This window comes from Mustela putorius, unplaced genomic scaffold (genome assembly GCF_011764305.1).
Source record: "Mustela putorius furo isolate JIRA1106 unplaced genomic scaffold, ASM1176430v1.1 tig00003869_pilon_pilon_pilon, whole genome shotgun sequence".
Lineage (NCBI taxonomy): Eukaryota > Metazoa > Chordata > Mammalia > Carnivora > Mustelidae > Mustela > Mustela putorius.
Genome location: NW_025422021.1, coordinates 18,743,686 through 18,763,665, shown reverse-complemented (window position 1 = coordinate 18,763,665; position 19,980 = coordinate 18,743,686). Strand labels below are relative to the sequence as shown.

The window sequence follows — 19,980 nt, the reverse complement described above, 5'->3', positions numbered from 1 at the left end:
GTCACTTCTCTGGGAAACTCCTTCTGACCCCCTGGTTTAGATCTGCTTCCCTTGTTATACTTTACCACAGATCATGTTCTTTTTTTTTTTTTTTAAAGATTATTTATTTATTTATTTGACAGAGAGAGAGAGAGAGAGAGAGATCACAAGTAGGCAGAGAGGCAGAGAGAGAGAGGAGGAAGCAGGGAGCCCGATGCGGGACTCGATCCCAGGACCCTGAGATCATGACCTGAGCCGAAAGCAGCGGCTTAACCCACTGAGCCACCCAGGCGCCCCCACAGATCATGTTCTTTAAAAAAAAAAAAAAAAAAAAAAAAACCAACAACATTTGCCTTGGTTTGTAATCTTTATGTATTTGAGTGAATGTTTTATTAATATTTCTCCACCTTCCACTGTATCCTCAAAATAGTTATCATAAGCCAGGGACCATGTCTAGTCTTGCTCACCATCACATCCCTAGTATCTACAGCATAATGAACATTTAACTGATGCGTGTTGAATGAAGGAACACACAAAATGAAGAAAGGGTGGATGGATGAATGGATGAATGGTATTTACGCCCTCTTTTTTTACAGGATCATTCTACTACTAATATCCTATAGGGCTTTGATAAGTCAATCTCTGGCTTCACACCTTGCTCACCTGTAATATTATAAAGGACTGGACGAGAAAAAGGTCATAATACTTCCAGTCCTACCACAGTAGCTTTTGAAATTCGAGACTCCGTATGCTTTATAAGCTTGCAATTACATAAATGTACAACCATGTGATAAGAGTTAATTGACCACCTGGATAATACATCTTCTGCTATTTTAACTGATTCATATTGATGTATATATGCTCCATATGCTTAATTAGGACCCTGAATTATTTTCTTCATTTACTAAAAATTATTCTGGTAGCTATAAGAATGCAGGTGGTTGGTAAGCCCTTTTGCAGCAAGACACTAAATAATAACATTAAGTTATTCTATTTTTTAAGATATTCATTTTCTTATATTCTCTTTAATTCTAAGTAAGGTTGTACATGTCATACCATTATTCATAATAAAAGTTCTTTCTTTAATTAAATGGTCTTGTGTAAAATTTGTATCACTGATTTTATGATTGCTATTCAATGAATAAAAGACCATTTTACTATAATAATATTAGAATACTTGTGAATTATTTTAATTAAATTTCACTTACCTCTTCTAAAAGAAATTGCAATCTGTTTCTAATACAGTTAAGGGGAAATTCTAACACTGTTTGCAGTGGAAATAACTTTCCTTTTTGAGATACATTTAATTTATATCTACATAGTCCTGAACATACAGATGAAAAATTTTCAATTTAGTGAATCCCTTTATGGTGAATACCAAAAAATTCCTAGATAATTGTTTTTTAGAGAACTTTTTTGATATCTAATTCAATAAATAAATATAACCTTGGTGGCTTATTTATTTGCTTTTGTTTATTTACTTTTTTGTCTAGCCTAAGTTATGCTTTGATTATGGTGAATGACTTACATACTAGATCTTCCTCTTTAAATATCCTCGCATGTAATTTTCCTTAATTGCAATTATGCTTAACTGAGAAATTCTCTAGAAGGTTAAATTAAGTGAGCTAATTGAAACGAAACATTTAGCTCTATGCTTGGCACATGGTAACAAGTGAATAAATGTCAGCTTTTGCTATTATCATAACTTATCAGTATTCTTTCCATATTTTTTCCTTTTTAAAAAATCTGAGCATAGTTGATATACAATGTTACATTAGTTTCAGGTGTACAACATAGTGATTCAACAAGTTTATACATTCATTATGCTATGTTCACCACAAGCGTAGCTACCATCTGTCCTCATACCTCGCTATTACAATTTCACTATGTTCCTTATGCTGTGCCTTTTACTCCTGTGACTTATCCATTCTATAACTGGAAGCTTGTATCTCCCACTCCCTTTCACCCATTTTGCCCAACCTCCTACCAAATATTCTTGATCAGTGTTTCCCCAACACTCATTTGACCACTGGAAATGTTTTTGTTTTTAAATATGTACTAAAATCACAGTAAGGGGAGGGGTGCTTGAGTGGCTCAGTCAGTTAAGCATCTGCTTAACCCAGGGTCCTGGTATTGAGTCCCCAGTCGGGCTCCCTGCTCAGTAGGGAGCCTGCTTCTCCCTCTCCCTCTGCCTGTTGCTCTCACTGGTTGTGGATGCTCTTTCTCAAATAAATAAATAAAATCTTCTTTAAAAATAATAAAATAAAATCACAGAAAGGGAAATGCTGTTTCTGATTAGACTGTTAGTATATATAATTACTATCATGATATTCATCAGTTGGGCTTGAACATTTTGGTCATCTTCTGTCTCCGTAAATGAAAATACCACAATTATGATCATAAATAGACTTAGTACTAATATCACATATATGGATACACAAAATTTGTTTAAAAAACTAGATTTCAAATTATTTTTAGAATACCTACTCATTTTCCTCTTCATATCATTAACAAACATGCTGATCCTTGTCAGAATTCTCAAAAAGATTTTAGGGATTTGTTACATACACTGTCAGAACTTCTAATTCAGATTATCCAGGAAAGTTACATGAATGTGTATTTAGTATTACTTCCTAGTTAGTCATTTATTTTAAATGGGTGCCTAGTAGCAGCTATAAATGCCAATGATCTATATATAGAACTTAGCATATGTCCTATTATGAATCAAAATATCTGAAAAGCAATTTTAAACATGTATTAATTATACTACTGATTACTATAATGATAATAAGCTCCACCAACACCCAAGAAGAGATGAGTGGAGGCACAGAAAACATATCCAGAGGAGCCAGCTATACTGATGTGGAAATAACTAAAGTTCATGGCACAGATTTAGGGTAGGCAATTACTCTTAACCTCACCTGTGCTGTAGCCAGGGCTTGGAAAGTGTGATTATGCCAGAGCCAGACTTGGATTAGAGTAATACCAAATCAAATGGGAAGAATATAAATTTAGGCATTCTTTTCTTTCTCCTGAAAATGACTAAGTGTTCATCAATGCAATGGAGTAACATATCTGTACTGAGAAGTTGCATTAGGTCACATATTATGAGTTATCAAACATGAAGTTTACTCAGAATTTCCAATCCAAGTTTTAGTTCTCTGCACATCTAGAAAGACCATAAACATAATTATATTTTACTACACTATAGTGTTAAACCCTATTATCAGCTACCAGCAGAAAATGGCCTTCCATTGGCCTCTATGAAAATGCCATTGGGTTATTGCTACTCAATACTTTCCTAAATTTATTGTACATGAACTGTTTTCATCTCGATATTTATGCAAGCTGCATCAGGCATAGGTCTTTACCTATGACAGTAGTCTGTATTTGTTTTTTCTGACTATTTTATGCCCCGTAGCCAGGACACTGCTTGGCATAGAGTGGGAGCATGATAAATGTTTGTTGAATCAAGAAATAAATCAACTGAACAGATTTTATGTTAACTTACTTTCATTAATTCTCCCACAAAAATATGCCTGCCCTTACTCTTTACCTACGTCCATGTTGTGAATTTCATATATATATATATATATATCTATATATATATAGTCATATATATATAGATATATATATATATAGTCTTCTACTTGGACATGTCTTCATTTACAGAATGTATAAGAAAATTAGTCCTTGGAGTCACTTGGAGTGTTTTTTGAAAAACAGATTCCTAGCCTTTATCTCAAACCTATTAGTCTGGAATCCTCTAGGCCTTGAGCCTTGAGACCCTGAAAGCTTTTATTTTTACCAAGTCCCCCAGTTGATGATTCTGCAATTTAGTGATTTCATTGAATCTACTTGATTCAGTGAACTCTTGTGCCTATCAGTGAAATCTCTCTTTGCCTACAAAATCCTGGTACATGGGTGGGGTTGGCCTCCATACCAATCCACAGACACCCTATAACCAAGTGTTGATCATGGCTTTCAAGGGTTGTTAATGGTCTTCCTTAACATTCTGCCCCTATATAGTCCTCTTGCTCATTGTTTTGAGGCTCTGTCCAAATGGACTCTTCTTTAGGAATATTCCTTCTGCTGATCCTTGAAGAATGAAGAAAAGGTAAGGAGACTGATTCTGCCCCCGATTAGATTAAAGGAAGATTGCAGGGAAAGCAGAGAGGTCATTGTTGTCTAGTGGTTTAACGTGTGTGTATGTGTGTAAGTCAATGCAAAGGGCCACTCCATGGCATCAATCACACTAAACAAGTTTCAGTCACTTGAAAGATATTCCACTAATAGTTACGGAATAAATAAATAGATTTCCATGCCCTTTTCCAAATAATGTTTTAATTTGAAACATAATCTTCCAATTGTTGTGGAAGTGTAGTTTTGACATCCATAATTTTTTAACTTTAAATAACTGAGAAACACAAATGAATGCTGAAAGCACATCTCTCCTCTACACGTAACTGACATTCACTTGATTAATACCGAATTCCTGACAGTGCCCTTAAATTCAATTTGGTCCCTTTAGCACAAGTTACTCATACACTGCCTAAACACTCTAACGAACTGTACTTTAATTATTTGCATTTTCAACTTATAAAAGCAACGCTGAAAATTATTTCAATTACAAATCCAAGAAATTACAATTAACAGAAATGATTCATAAGTAGTGATTCACTATTTTCTGAAGTCTTTCTTAAAACTTTGTGTATTCATTATTAAAATTGTTTTTATTTCTATCATTTAATTTTCCAGTCCTGAAAAATAACATCAGCTGACATCTGATGTTAGCTCTAATATCCATCATAAACCAAATGAGAAAATATGGTTTATTAAGTGGGGCACACAAATAGCTGGCAGGTCATTTTGTTCTCACTCTCGAACTCGGTTTGGAAGCAATGCTTACGGGCCACCTCGGAGAAGGTGACTGGAGCTCCCAGGCACACCACACCTGTGCTTCTGTGGGCTCCGCAGAGATGCTGTCTGGGAGAAAGCATGAACTCCAGCCATCTCATCACATGGAGTGACTGCCACAAGCGAAAGTGTAGAAAATACTAGGGTGTGAGATATACTACTTACACACTAATATTATATTTCAACAAAGGCTGACAACTCCGAAAAAAATAGATCCGAGTGATCTTTAGATCAGTAAAATTTACTAAGTTCTTATAAGTAATAAGCACGCTACATGGATCAGTCCCATTAAATACTCACAGCAACTCTTGGACATACGTACTTTTATTAACACCATTTTACGGATTAGGAGGTGGAAATCAGAGAAGTCAAATAACTTGCCTAATACATAACAGAGATGGAGTTTAAATCTACTCCATCTGATCTTAGAGGTTGGCCTTTTATCACTATATTGGGATTTAAAGTGAAAGCACACATCAAAACAAAAACAGAAGAAGAAAACAAACACAGAAGTAAGGTCAGGAACCAAGCAACACACAAGAGGTTAGAATAATTACACCTTAAAATGTAGGTTAAGAGAAAATGAGGCAATTTGAGATTCATCAAAGCAAAGAGGTGACTGAAGAATGTAATATCTCCCAGTTTCTGAAAGCATTTTCCATGGTTCTTTGTACAAATAACAGTGTACAACATAAGTCAAGGGAATTGTCAGGTTTTTAAAAGTCTATTTGTGTATTATGTGACTGTTGTGCTATGTTATTTTATTTTATGTTTTAAGAGTTTTATTTATTTATTTGTCAGAAAGAGAGAGAGAGAGAGACAGAGACAGAGAGAGGATGGGGGTGGGGGAAAACAGCAGGCAGAGGGAGAAGGAGGCTCCCGGCTGAGCAAGGATTTCTGCCCCCCCTCCCCGCCCACAACGATGTGGGACTCGATCCCAGGACCCTGGGACATGAACTGAGCTGAAGGCAGGTGCTTAACCGACTGAGTCACCCAGGTGTCCTGTGCTATGTTATTTTGATTTTGGCATTTTTTCCAAAATCTCTAAAGCTTTGAAGATGAGCAGATAGGGTTAACATAATGCATAAGAATAGGAGCAGTAGAGCATTGGAAGCATTGGAAGCAATGCTTATGAGCATTTCACCCTGAAGGTGAAAGCAAGCCTTGTCTATTTTTGAAGGCTCACTCAGTCTCCTTTGCCAGCTCAGTTTCCTATAGTTTCTACTTTCGATTTTGGTGTGGCTCGTATTGGTGTTCTTGGGGTCTGAAGAACCACTTTCCTCAACCATTTCACTCTCCCAGGATTTTTATTACATACCCTTGGGCTGACTCTCCTCCACCATCGCTGCTACACCTGACCCCCACTGGATTTCAGACCTATTAAACCTCCTCCTTAACATCTCTGCTTGCATACCTCTTGGGCATTTCAAAATCAATATGTTGAAAGCTAAGATTAAAAGAATTCCATGTTGTCCCTCCAGACTTCTCTAAGTTAATGGCACTATCATCTGTCTAGTTCTTAACTCAAATACCTGGGAGTTATCCTTGACCACCCTCATACCTTACTGCCTTTGTCCAATACCCAAGACCCAAATCAGTCTCCAAAATCTCTCTCAACGCTGTCTGCTTTTCTTCATTTCTATTGCACCCCCAAGGCCAAGCCATTTCTCACTAGGTAGACTATAATGGATGCCTAATTTCTCGACCTACAACTTCATTCCTGGTATTTCATTCAGGTTTTGATTTATATTTTCTTAATAACTAATAATGCTAAATATCTTTTCTTGTGCTTATTGGTCATTTGTATACCGCTTATACCTTTGTATGCCTTCTTTTGAGGGGGATGTCTATCCTTTTGTCCATATATAAATTGGGTTATTTGCTTTTTTATTATTGATTTTATTTTTGATTATAAATTCTAGATGCAAGTCCCTTATCAGATATATGATTTGAAAACTTTTTTTTCCCCTTTTGTGGGCATTCTTTTCACTTATTTGGTGGTATCCTTTGTAAACCCAAAGCATTGAATTTCAAAGTTTAATGTATGTACATTTTCTTTTGTTGCTTGTGCTATTGGTCATATCTAAGAAACTGACTACCCAAGAACATGAAGATTCATTACTATGTTTTAAGACTTTAGTAGATTGAGGGACACTTTTATAGATTAGGGGTACTTCAGTAGGTTAAGTGTCTGCCTTTGGCTCAGGTCATGATCCTGGAGTCCCAGGAGCAAACCCCACATTGGGATCTCTGCTCAGCGGGAAGTCTGCTTCTCCCTTTGCCCCTCACCCCACTCATGTTCTCTTTTTCTCTCTCTCTCTCAAATAAATAAATAAAATCTTTAAAAAAACACTTTTATAGATTTAGCTCTTACATTTAAGTCTGATCCATTTTGAGTTAATTTTTATGTATTGTATGAGGAAGGAAGTCTAGCATGGTTTTTGTTGTTGTTGTTGTTGTTGTCATTGCTTTTGAGTGTAGATATCCAGTTGTCCTAAAAACATTTGTTGAAAATACTTTCCCCATTAAATTGTTATGGCACCCTTACAAAAATAAATCTAATATATATATATATATATATGTATATATATATATATGGCTTTAGTTTTGGACTCTAAATTGTATTCCATTGATCTATATGTGTATCCTTATGCAGGGACCACACTATTTTGATTATGTAAGTTTTGAAATAAGCAAGTGTGATTCCTCCAACTTTGTTCTTTTTCAAGATAGCTATTCTGGGTCCTTTTCATTTCCATACGAATTTTAGGTTCAGCTTGTCAATTTCTGCAAGTTATTTGGGATTTGGGTAAGAATAACATTTAAGAATTATAGTTAGCTGTAGGTAAATTTAGGGAGTACTGGAATATTAAAAATATTTAGTTTTCTGATTATTAAGTTTATGTAGGATGTTTTTCTGTTAGTTATATCTTTTTGTATTGTTTATGCCTAATGTATAGAAATGCAATTGATTTCGGGGGGGGGGGGTTGGTCTTTATTTATTTATTTTTGTTTTGTTTTTGTAATTGATTATTTTTTTAAAGATTTTATTTATTTTTTTGACAGACAGAGATCACAAGTAGGCAGAGAGGCAGAGAGAGAGAGAGGAGGAAGCAGGCTCCCTGCTGAGCAGAGAGGCCGATGCGGGACTCGATCCCGGGACCCCAAGATCATGACCTGAGCCGAAGGCAGCGGCTTAACCCACTGAGCCACCCAGGTGCCCCTGTAATTGATTTTTATATATTGATTTTGTGTCTTGTAACTTTTCTAAAGTTGTTATTAGTTTGAATAGTTTTTGGTGAATTCTCTGAGATTTTCTATAAACCAGATTATGTAATCTGCAAATAGGAATAGTTTTACTTCTTCCTTTCCAGTCTGGGTACTTTTTATTTCTTCTTCTGACTTAATTTCCATGGTACAACCACCAAAAATATTGAACAGAAGTTGTTGAGAGCAGAAATGTTGTGTTGTTCTCAATATTAGGGGGAAAGCACTGTATCTTTTATCACTGCATTGTAGCTATAAGTTTTTTATAGATGTCCTTTATCAAATAGAGGACATTCCTCCTATTTTTAGTCTCCTGAGTGTTTTTATAATGGAAGGGTGCTAGATTGTGTTAAATTCTTTTTCTGTGTCTATTGAGATAACCATGTGGTTTTTGTTCTTTTTTTTCGATTAATGAAGTTTATCAGAGTAATTGATTTTTGGATGTTAAACCAATCTTGTATTCTTTCAATAAAGTAAACATGGTAATGGTATACAATCCTTTAGATGTTGCTGAATTCGGTTTGCTAGTATTTTCTTGAGGATTTTTTCATCTATTTTCATAAGATATATTGGTCTGTAATTTTTTTCTTGTGACATGTTTGTAGCATAATACCCTCTAGCTCCATCCATGTTGTTGCAAATGGCAAGATTTCATTCTTTTTGATGGCTGAGTAATATTCCATTGTATATCTATTCAATTCCTTTAAAGAATTCTATCACATCAGGTTTTCTACTGAGTATAAAATCATAGTATGTATGAAAAAATTTAACTTAGATGCTAAACAATCATATTATTCTTATGATTAATAGAAATAAAAGTTAATAACAGCTGTAAGTTATTCAGTTTTTACTACATACTACTACAAGGATACTGAAATTAAAAATAGTTCTTTCCTCTACATATAAATAGGGAGTAAATTTTTAACAAAAGACTACTAGTATCTGATTATCTTATGGAAAGCTCATTTCAATTTGTGCCTACTGTGTTAATTATTACAATATATTTTAAAACTCATTTTGAGGTCTCTCATTCTTAAAAACTTTTTTATCCCAGATTACACATCCCCGATCTGAGCTTTAGAACTTTTTTTTTTTTCAAGGTGTGTCTATGACTAGATGTTCTTGTGTAAGTTGTAAAACAATTCGCTTTGGAAATCAGAGACAGGTAAACTCCTCTGCATTATGGGACTCATCCAAAGACTGGGATTATTTTCTATATTATTTAGAATTTGGCAAAACTTGGAGAAAGTTTGCCAAGATTCATTTTCTGTGATTTTAAAATCCAAGTGCAAATTACGGAAATGTAATCTGCAAAGTTGATTCATTTACACTCAACTCAAAGGCTCCTTTATGCTGTGAACTTCCTGAACCTTTTCTTCAACCCTTCAGACTTCCCCAGATTTCCTCCAAAACAACAGTGAAAAAATAAGCTTTAAACCCTCAAAATGTTTGAGGGAATCTGTTTTACAGTTCTGAATGTTGATACTGGGAAAATTTCAAACCTTAAAAACATATTCATATCTCCTTTGAAGATGATTTTGCCTCACATGTATCTTATTTTTACAAAAAGTGATAACTGAGGTTATAGTAGTAATAACAAAAATAACACCAGTGGATTTCTACATGCAGACATTCTAAATTATATTTCTTCTTGCAAAATAGTGATTTCTGTTCTATCTAAATTGTCTATGGTTTCAGCTATCTCCTGGAATGAATTGTATAGGGCATTACCTAGTTAAGTAAGCAATCGCTACAAATTTTTTATATGTGTGTGCATAAATACATATGTATGTGTATATATATGTGTATACACATATTTTCCTGTATTAACTTGTTTATGTAACTTGACCTCGCAGCTACCATTCTCTTTTTGGCTCCCTGGACTCACTTGCCTGCTTCAGGGACTTTTTGCCGGCATTTTACTCTGCACTGAGGATTTATCCCTGCATTGAGGACTGTGTCCTCTCTGTCCTTAAGGTCTCAGCTCAAACATCATCTCACAGAAGCCTCTTGGACGAGCTTCATTACAGACTGAATTGTGTCCCCCAAATTCAAAGACCATAGCTCTAACCATCAATCTGGCTGTATTTAGAGACCATGCCCTTAAGGAGGCCCATAATTAAGATTACATGAAATCATAATAATGGAGTCCTAATCCAGTATAACCGGTGACCTTACAAGAAGGGGAAGAGGCACCACGAGTATGTGTGCATGAAGAAAAGGCCGTGTGAGGACATGGCAAGAAGGTGACCATCTACAAGCAAAGGAGGGAAGCCTCCAAAGAAACCAAACCTGTCTGTACCCTGATCCTAGACTTCCAGCCTCCAGAACCATGAGAAAATAAATGCCAGCCGTTGAAGGCACTCGGTCTGTGGTATTGCATTCTGGCAGCCCTAGAGGTCTAACACAACCTTTACTCTACGTGTTCTATATAACGCTTTAAGGAATTTGAAATATCTTATATATTTTTTTTACTTGCTTTTTATCAGACTGCTCTTTCCTAAGGATGGAGACCTTGCCATTCATGCCCTAGACTGGTAGCAGGTATTTGAAGGTGTTTAACAAATAATTGCTGGACAAATAATGGACATGTCTAGGGGCCACTGTGGATTGGACGTTGTCGGTATTGGATAACTCTGGGCTGCTCATTTCAGGCTTTTCATATAGAGTAGATTGTTATTTTCAATCCTTGGAGGAATCATATACCTCTTCCAGTCCAAAGGTTACTTGGGGCACCTTGGTCACTCAGTCGGTCAAGCGTCTACCTTCGGCTCAGGTATGATCTCAGGGTCCTGGGATTGAGCCCCGCACCGGGCGCCCTGCTCATCGAGTAGCCTGCTTTTCCTCTCCCTCTGCCACCCCCCTAGTTGTGCTATCTCTTGCTTGCTATCTCAAATAAATAAATAAAATATTTTTTAAAAAGCCAACTGTTTCTAGAAAGGCAGATATTGTAAATGAATGTGGAAGCTTGAGCACAATAAATTACAAAGTGGTAGGGTCTGCAGCAGACTGGAGAATGCATTGCCCACCTAAAGATAGCACATACTTCTCAACTATTACCATGGGTCCAATGCTGCCCGAACTAACATTTCAAAAGGAGTCAAACATCTAAGAATTTTATGTGAAATCTGATTTTTAAAAATTAGCACCTATATGAATTTGTATAAAACACTGCAAACCCAAAACAACTGTAAAAGGCAAAATGTTTAAAAGTAAACCAAGGATTCCAGGGAGATCTGAGCACCGAAGGCCAATGTGAGGTAATGGGATTTCTGAAAAAGTGTGAGGAGGACTAACAAGGTACTAACAGTGGTTCTCCTTTCACTGAGAGGTACTAGAAGCACTGCCCAGGAGAACTTCCCGTTGCCCCCCGCCCCCGCCGCATTCCCTCTCTTTTTTTTCTTTCCTTCAGGTTTATCCTCTGTCCCATCTCTGACTTCCTTTTTCTCTCTTGTTCTTGCGTCAGAGCTGTTAGTATCCTATATGAGTGCCTTGCAAGCAAAAGTTTCTGAAAAATATTTGTTTTCGAGCCAAGAGGTGAGGGTTAGGAGCAGGAATGATACACGGGGGTAAAACTCCCTACTCTCAGAATAGAGAACATTGTTGAAATTGGAATACATGGCACAGGAAGGCCCACTTGCCATCTTTGTGTTACATGTCTGTTAGGATGAAGATCACAATAAAATTCTAGCTGTCATTATTTCAGCAACCACTTTATGTTAAATCATAAAAAATAACAGCTAATACTTATGGAGCATTTGCTTATCATCATGTGGGGAGCTCTGCACTCAGCAGAAGTCAAGGGGAAGGCTGTTCATGCTTTTACATGTCCCTTCACACACAAATTTCACAAATTCCCGTCCAGGAATTGAGAGACTATAAATTGTGAGGGAAGGCCATATAGAATTTACTTATGAAATTCTGGAACATCTATCACTTTCCAATGCCAATTTTTTGTGTATTTGTGTATCATGAAATCCCTTAAAACAAGATCTGTGCATTTATTTCAGAGGTTGGCAAAAATAAGGGGAAGGTGTGGAGGTTAGTGTCCGTTCTTGGCCTGGTTGCATCTTCACAGGGGAAGTGGAGCGATGCTTTGGAAGACAAGAGAAAGTGAACAGAGGCAGAAGACTAGAAAAGACATCTGTGGAACAGGGGTAGACTGAGGTCAAGGGGATGGCCTGGGACTAAAGAACAGAAACTCATATGTGCTTCCTGTTTGGTGAAAATAAAAATGGGAAATTTTGGAAGTTTCCAAAAACAGTTGTCCTTTATGTTTATTATTATGTGGAGGATCTAAATGGATCTTTTTCATTTCACCACTATATTTTCCTATTTGTTCTAAAATCCTGCCTAATTCCTCTACATTTCTTTTAGAACTGAGGCTGGTCTTCCTAGGACCTTCTCCCTATGTGGAAAAGCCCATCTCTCATGCTCTTTCACCAGGACCTGGTGGGGAATGGCAGAAATCCTCTCTGGTGGTGATAACCATGCCTCCAGAGTGGTTTTTTTTTTTTTTTTTTAAAGGTTTTATTTATTTATTTGACAGACAGAGATCACAAGTAGGCAGAGAGGCAGAGAGAGAGAGAGAGGAGGAAGCAGGCTCCCCGATGAGCAGAGAGCCCGATGCGGGACTCAATCCCGGGACTTTGAGATCATGACCTGAGCTGAAGGCAGCGGCTTAACCCACTGAGCCACCCAGGCGCCCCCAGAGTGGGTTTTTAAACTTTCTTTTCACAAGGATATCTAGACCACTGCACCTTTCTTTCCCCAGCATCTGTCACAATGATGGGCAGGTCATTGGTGGGATTTACTTCACTAATAAATAAGTGAACCGAGTTTTCTTAAGTGAGTCCTTAGGTTTCTCAAAGGACAACTGTTCTTACGCTGGCACAGAAATCCTGGGCTAAGAATATGAGGGCACCTAAGGCCAATGTGAGGTAATGGGATTTCTGAGGAAGTGTGAGAAGGCTAACTGGAAGCTTACTTGGCGTTGAATTCTCTGTTCCTCCTTCCCTTCTCCTGCCTTAGTACCTTAGATGCTGTTCTCACCAGGCACTGGGCAGAGGTGAGAGGGAAGCTCCAAACCTGGGAAAGGAGTGGGGTGTGAAGACAGGAGGGAGATCAGAAGATGCGCTCTAATTAGCAGCAGGGCTGCATGGACACAGACGTCTGGAAAGGAGGGTTTCAACCCTGGTCCTGCTCGGGAAATGGAGTGATGAATAGTCCTATGTACAAGTTATTCAAGTGGCATTGGAGAAGTTCTCAACAAACAGAATGATACTATGGATAGAAAAGATACAAACCTCCGCTTTTTAGTGATTTTTTTGTTGCTCAGTGAGTACTAAAATTTCATATGAAGTTAATTTGATTATTTGACTCTTTCAGGAAATTACTTTTCTCTGAGAATAATCCTATTTGTTGAAACAGAAAACTATGTTACAAATGACAGGGACTTTATACTATATGTACTTTATAACATGTATTATGTGTACAGGATACATGTATACACTTGGGAAGAAGGTAAGGATTGAGATTGTACATAATTACACAAATTTCTACGTCCTATATACTTATATACATTTTAGAAATATGTAACTATAGTATGTTTCTCATTTAAAATGATGGCTTGAACTCCAAAGTGCCCATTGCAATCCAATCTTGCCTGTGGACATGGGATAAACTCACAATAATTTCCACACGCTTTTATTCTCAGAACATTAATTTTTGAGGAGCGAAATTTCAAGTACTGGCAAATTTCTTCCCAAACAAAGAGTTAATTTTGAATGGATTAGCATTCAATACAATTAGACTTAACCTACCACCTGACAGATACTCATATGGTATGAGGGAAATATGGCCCTAAACCACTGAGGTGAGACACTGCTCTGAAAACAATTTTAACTTGAAAAACCATGAAAAATATGGATGTACACACACATATCTCAGCAGCCTAAGAGTCCTTGAACACCAGCAGAGAGCAGAAATAAGGACTAAAGATGAACACCAAAGATATAAGAACACTGCTTGCATCTTATTAACTTCTCCATTTTGTAATTGTGTGAAAATTAGCATTTGAATTTTTTGAAATATTTTTCTATATTTCATTTTTTAAAGCAACAGATTATTTTTTAGCTAAAAGCTTACTATTGATCTTCCTTTACCATCAGTCTGTAACCAAAAATATTTCCCACCTTAGCTATCATAAGCCTTCAACATTTTATTACAAACTTTCCCTCTTTCCCTAGACCCCAAGGCACCAGAACTGTTTTTGTTATACTTTTTTCCTGTTTTAAAATTTGAGTTTCTCTTCATTAACTGTTTCCTAAGAACCTATTTCCCTAATATCACTGGATTATTTGTGGACAGAGTCTTAATTTAAATTCAAACTAGCATCAATATCAGTTCATAGTATCTTCCAACTTATAGCAAATCGAGATCAATGTTAACCTTCTGAAAGGATGCACTTATCGATAAACATAATGTCTGCTTCATAATAGTCTTCTAATCTGATCTATCATTGCTACTGCATCTAAAGCAACAATTTCACCTTTTCTGTAGCTACTCCTGAGATCTGTTTTTGCCACTGCCTCCGTGCATGTTTGGAAAGTCTCATAACACAACTCTATAGGTTCTGTTGTGACTTTTCTATTCTTACTTATTTTTACTTTCCATAAGGCAATCCAATAATGAAAAGCTATGTTAAAAATATTTTCTCTAAAGGCCTGTCCAAACTTGCAATTTAGCAGATATTGTGGGGGGTGTGGGGGTGATACGGAATAGTGCTTCGGTTTTTCTATTGCTGAAGTAATACTGGGAATCTCTTCCTACTCGTGCCTTAAATTCCTCAGTATTTCTGGTTGCTCAAGAACATATCTGTGAGCTTATATGTCTTCTTAGAAATAACAGACTTACTTTGGGAAATAAGCACTTAGGAAATGGTCCATCACTTGTGACCATGAGTTAGTGCACTTTCGGAGCTATCCTAAGCAGGGAGAGCAAATCAGAGAAAATTCTTACCTCTTGAAGGACGTAAGACAATGCACATCACCAATAAAGCAAGCACAGCGGAGGTAGCAACTCCAAATACAATTTTTAACCATGTCTACATAAAACAGAGAAAATTGACATATACACAGTTTCTGTTAAATAGTAGAAATGGCAAGATTTTGTTTACACCTAAATCCTCTTCCTCCCTCCCCACAAAGCCTTTGATTGTTTTCCACTGATCTGGCTATAATTGCTGGAATTCTCCCAGCTCTGCAAGGACAAATGTTTCTACAGTATATTTAGAACAATCTCCCAATCCCAACCCAATCCAGGAAGTACATACTTATGTACAAATCCTCACCTTCTAAACAATAGAAAACTGTGATCGAACTCAACTCAGCCGGCCCTCCTCCTTTAGCAATACCTGAGGCCGCATATACTAACCTTCATTTTTCCAGATGTTTTTAAAAGTTAGCTAATTCTGACTTCAGAGCGTGGGTCACTGGATCTGTGAAAACCGTTGAAAAGAAGCAAGTCGCTCTTCAGAGTTGGAAGCTGAAGCTAGGACAAGGGTTTTTTTCTTTCCACGGACTTTTGAATACCGTGCCAAATTTCAAAAGATTTCTGTAAAATTAGAAACAGATTTTGGGGGCGTTCTTGGCCTTGAAATGAACTGTGAGTGGCTCAAGAGAGGTTTTATAGCCTTCTCATCCTTGTAAATTCTACACCAACATCTGCTTACGTTGACATACAGAGTTTTAGTTTTTGTTTTTGTTTTTTTTTTTAACAAGTTCAGGTTTATGTTTCATTTTCTTCTAGAAATCACTCATGGATCCCTTGGGCAAGCGATTGTATTGTGTGTAACCTTTTTATTTGTAACCAAAAGAAGAACTTTAAATAGTATAACTTCCAGGTATACACAATATACTTATATCTATTTTTTTAGCAGAGAAAGAAAATTAAAGCCAGATAAGATTTTGTGAGACATACACCACATAACTGCACATTTTTCTTCCTCTGGGAGATTATGAGGTACTTGCGGGCAGAAATGTTTTTCTTTCAGCACAATTTCTTTGTCCATATAGCACCATATGCACTTTCAGTAAATACAGAAGTTTAAAAATTCAACTGTCTAAACCCACGACTGCTTTACTTTAAAGAAATAAAATGCCATCTGGCGAAATTTAGTATGGGTTAGGTGTATATGCACAGGCCAGAAAGATGGAAAGATCAGTAAGAATAATATACCAGCAGACCTTTGGAAGAATGGAAATGGCTTTGCAAAAGTGATATTTTTGCTTCCATCTCAGAATATATTCTGAGAGAGAAGACCATTCAGTAATTATAAAACCTCTAAAACAAATAAAAAAACATTTGAAAACAGAAGTAAGTCTTAAATAAAATTTCCTTTTGGCTAAATCCATACAATTCCAAAGCAATTGGTCGACTTGACAGATCAGGGAAAAAATAGTTGACTGATTTTTTAAAAAAATACATACATACAACAATTTCTTGGAGTATTCGGGCTGGTTTCAGTGAAAGACACTCAGATTCTGTGGTTCCACAGAAACACAATTGTTAACCCACTCTGCCTTTAGTTTTTCCACTAATGATTTTCTTTTCTGGAAATTTGTGATGTTCTCAACCTAATGAAAACAAACTTCATGGAGACATTTCATGATTTGTTCATGGAAGGTAATGAGGAAACAATACTGAAATCTGTTGCTGTTTGCTTTAATCAACTGGTCTGGCTACCATGGGAGGCTTTCTCCAGCAAACAGCAGGACAGTGGCTTGTGAACTTCCTTTCAGACATTCTCCAGACATCCCTCCCTGAATTCCAGTCTCATGAAAATTCTGTTGAGGAAAATGAGTCATTAAGCACTTACTGGCAGAGAGATGTAACCACCCGGATGCTAGATGAGCCTCCTTCTTTGGCAGTTGATGGGACCAGCTCTTTACAAACTGAAGTAATGATTTAGAGTAATACCCATGTTATGCTCCATACTTGCAGGCATGTCCATTGATTGTGAGATCCTCAAATCAGAGATAAACGCCACCAGCTAGGTTCCAAATGAACAGCTTCCATGTGGGTCCTCTCGATTGATTGCCTCCTTTGGAAAATTCACACAGCATGTTCTCAGAAGTTCTGTCCCAGCCTGCCAAAGCCCCAGAGTCCACAAGTACTTTTTAGTGTGTTATTTCCAAGACATCACATTCTGAAGAGTGACTGTAATAAACGATGAGGGTGTAATTAAAATGGATACTATTCGCTTTAGCAATTAAAAATGCACCGACATGTGTCTGGTCTGAGGACCATTTAGGATTGCAGCCAAGTGTGGGCGTCCACAAGAGACTCATTTCATGGGTTCTATAGAGAAACTGGGGTGCTTTAAGTGGAACAAACTTAAGTTGAAACTGTGAGTGTGGGGGGGAAATTTTGAGGCTGAAATGTTTACTTAGTTTTGTTTATTTTTTTCCTTGGAAGGTTGGTGATTCAAATTCAACTTCTGGAAAATTCAAACTGGTTTAAACTGTTTTTAAAAAAATGAGACTGACTACAGAAGTAAAGATGTCAAGAGTTTTTCCATGTGATTCCATGGGTTAGGGGCATGTTGCTTTAATAGAGCTTCACATGCCCATCCCTCTGAGATACTGTGTAAGTGTTCTAGCTTTCATCCAAACAGAAACTCCTATAAAAATTTGGATCCTTTTAATATTACAACATCTTTACTGGCTTTTTTTTCTCTCGGAGTGAATATGAAAATGCTTGTGCTAACATTTTTTTTTTTTAAATATTAAGGAAGCTGACTCCCATTCTTATTGTAAGCGAATCAACATCCAATCAGCCTGTTTGTCAGGAAAACACATATGCATACCCTCAGCCTGTGTCTTCAGGGAGCTTACTTTCTAGCACAGGCGGGACTGGCAAGTTCGTACTTTTGTTTCTTTTCCCTTTCTGAAACTCTGGCCGAGAATGAGCCTTGGGCTGTGTTCGTGCTTAGTAGGAAGAGACTCGTGATGGGCTGTTAGGTCAGCATGGACCCAGGAGGAGAGTCACGAAGTCCACATACCATGTTTGTAAGCCATAGAGTAGGTCTAGTTTTGGTCAGGACTGGGACTTTTTTCAGAAAGTGACTCTGGATCTTTTCAAAAGCAACAAAAATGGAAAGTATGACTTCGGCCCGTAAAAACGTAAAAGCGAGAATTAGGATGGTAGACTCTCAATTGCGCTTCTCCCAAAGATGGGCCTTCTAAGGCTTAATTTGGATTATGACTACATTCTGGTAAGCCCACTGGGAAAGTTAACTATAACATAAATCTTTAGCTTGCTAAGACAGATTTCTAGAACTATTTAGCAATAGCCATTGTGTGTCTGCCAAAAATGAGTTTGATTTAGATGTTTTCCTAGAAAACACATCCAGTGATATACTCATAGAGAGTGAATGGGGTAAGACCATGCTGAAGGCATAAACAGGGTTGCTGTCTTTTTACTTGGGGGTAGGGAAATTAAAAAAGAGACATATATTTTTGAATCAACAATCTAAGACTAAGATTATTTAAGGACAAGTGATAAGTAAGGGGTATGAGTATGAGGGCAAGAGTGGTGCCAACATAAGCCTTGATTTTTATAAAATGAGAATTTTCTCTTGAAAAAGCCATGTTGTGCCCATCTGATTCCTTAGACTCAATAAATATTTCCAGTTCAGTGGTATATACAAAGAGTTTTAATACATTATTTCATTTAACTCATAACCAAAACTCATTCTACTGATCAGGAAATGGAGCTCAGAAAAATTAGATAACTTGCCCAAGATTCCAATAGGACCCAATGCTAGCGTACTATATTGTTTCTCTGTAGATTGATTCAATAGTAATAAATATTTTTATTTATTACTCCTGAACCTGGTTCAATAGTAATAAATATTTTTTAATTTAATTGACATCTTACTGATTTTCTATTCAGATATATTTTAAAGGTATGATGGTAGAATCATTATCATTAAAATATACACAATCTTTACATCTTCAGAAAATGTTGTTTTATATGTCTTAACACAGTCTCACTCTACAAGGATAGTGTCCAAAATATTAATTTGGTTAGAGTTCTGTTATGGTGGGGGTCTGGTAATCAGAGCAATAATTATACACTGCCTGGGGTTAAAATTTCTGCCTTCAAGGACTTGTTTAAATTAAGGGAGTAAGCAGAATGCCATCATCAAAAAGATTTTGAGATCCAAGCTAAATGATTCCTGAGATCTTCAAAGCTCATAACCATCACATAACTATAGATCTGAAAGAAGTGGCATAACGGCATCAGTGAGAATTGACAGAGTTTAAATCACATTTTGAATCTGGTCTATTTCCTAAAACCACAATTGTTATGTAAGGGAGAATATGAGTCAACATGCCTCGGAATTTGTAATTGGTACCTACTACCTTAATAGATGTTATAATTAGATGTCAGTTCTTCTAAATATAATAATTAGGACAGGTTATCCTTGGATGCGCAGAGAGTGAGCAATGAAAGTTTGATTAGAGAAAAAAAATTAGAGAAATAACCCGTTTCTTTAGGTGCCTTGATGTAGCTTAAAAATGTAAATATTACATCTCCTTAGAAATGCTAATCAAGAAAGACTGATCAAATGGTATAAATTGTGTAAGCATTTTATGTATGCTAATATAACTTATTGAAGCACACTGGTATTTCATTAATATTTTTAAATTAGAGAGTATTATTACTACTGACTAATGTTTATTGAATATTTTATTGAGCTTGACTCTTTTCTAAGCACTTTATGTGTAACTGTCTCATCTCATCCTCAGA

The 19,980-nt window shown here is 36.6% G+C and overlaps 1 protein-coding gene across 4 annotated transcripts in view; it reads right to left on the bottom strand.

Moving 5' to 3' along the window:
- Window positions 1–17,291, bottom strand: part of LOC101674189 (fibroblast activation protein alpha) — a 74,195-nt gene extending 56,904 nt beyond the window's left edge. Inside the window, exons 1-3 of one of the 4 annotated variants that reach the window (XM_013051998.2) lie at window positions 17,042–17,291; window positions 15,598–15,777; window positions 15,184–15,268 (exon numbers count right to left, since the gene is read on the bottom strand). In XM_013051998.2, the coding sequence (XP_012907452.1) occupies window positions 15,184–15,268; window positions 15,598–15,603 (91 nt within the window). In that variant the 5' untranslated portion in view covers window positions 15,604–15,777; window positions 17,042–17,291. Of the gene's footprint in view, window positions 1–15,183; window positions 15,269–15,597; window positions 15,810–17,041 lie in introns of those variants that run through there. The other 3 variants (XM_013051996.2, XM_004743956.3, XM_013051997.2) reach the window with 3 other exon arrangements.
- Window positions 17,292–19,980: the final 2,689 nt, after the last annotated feature.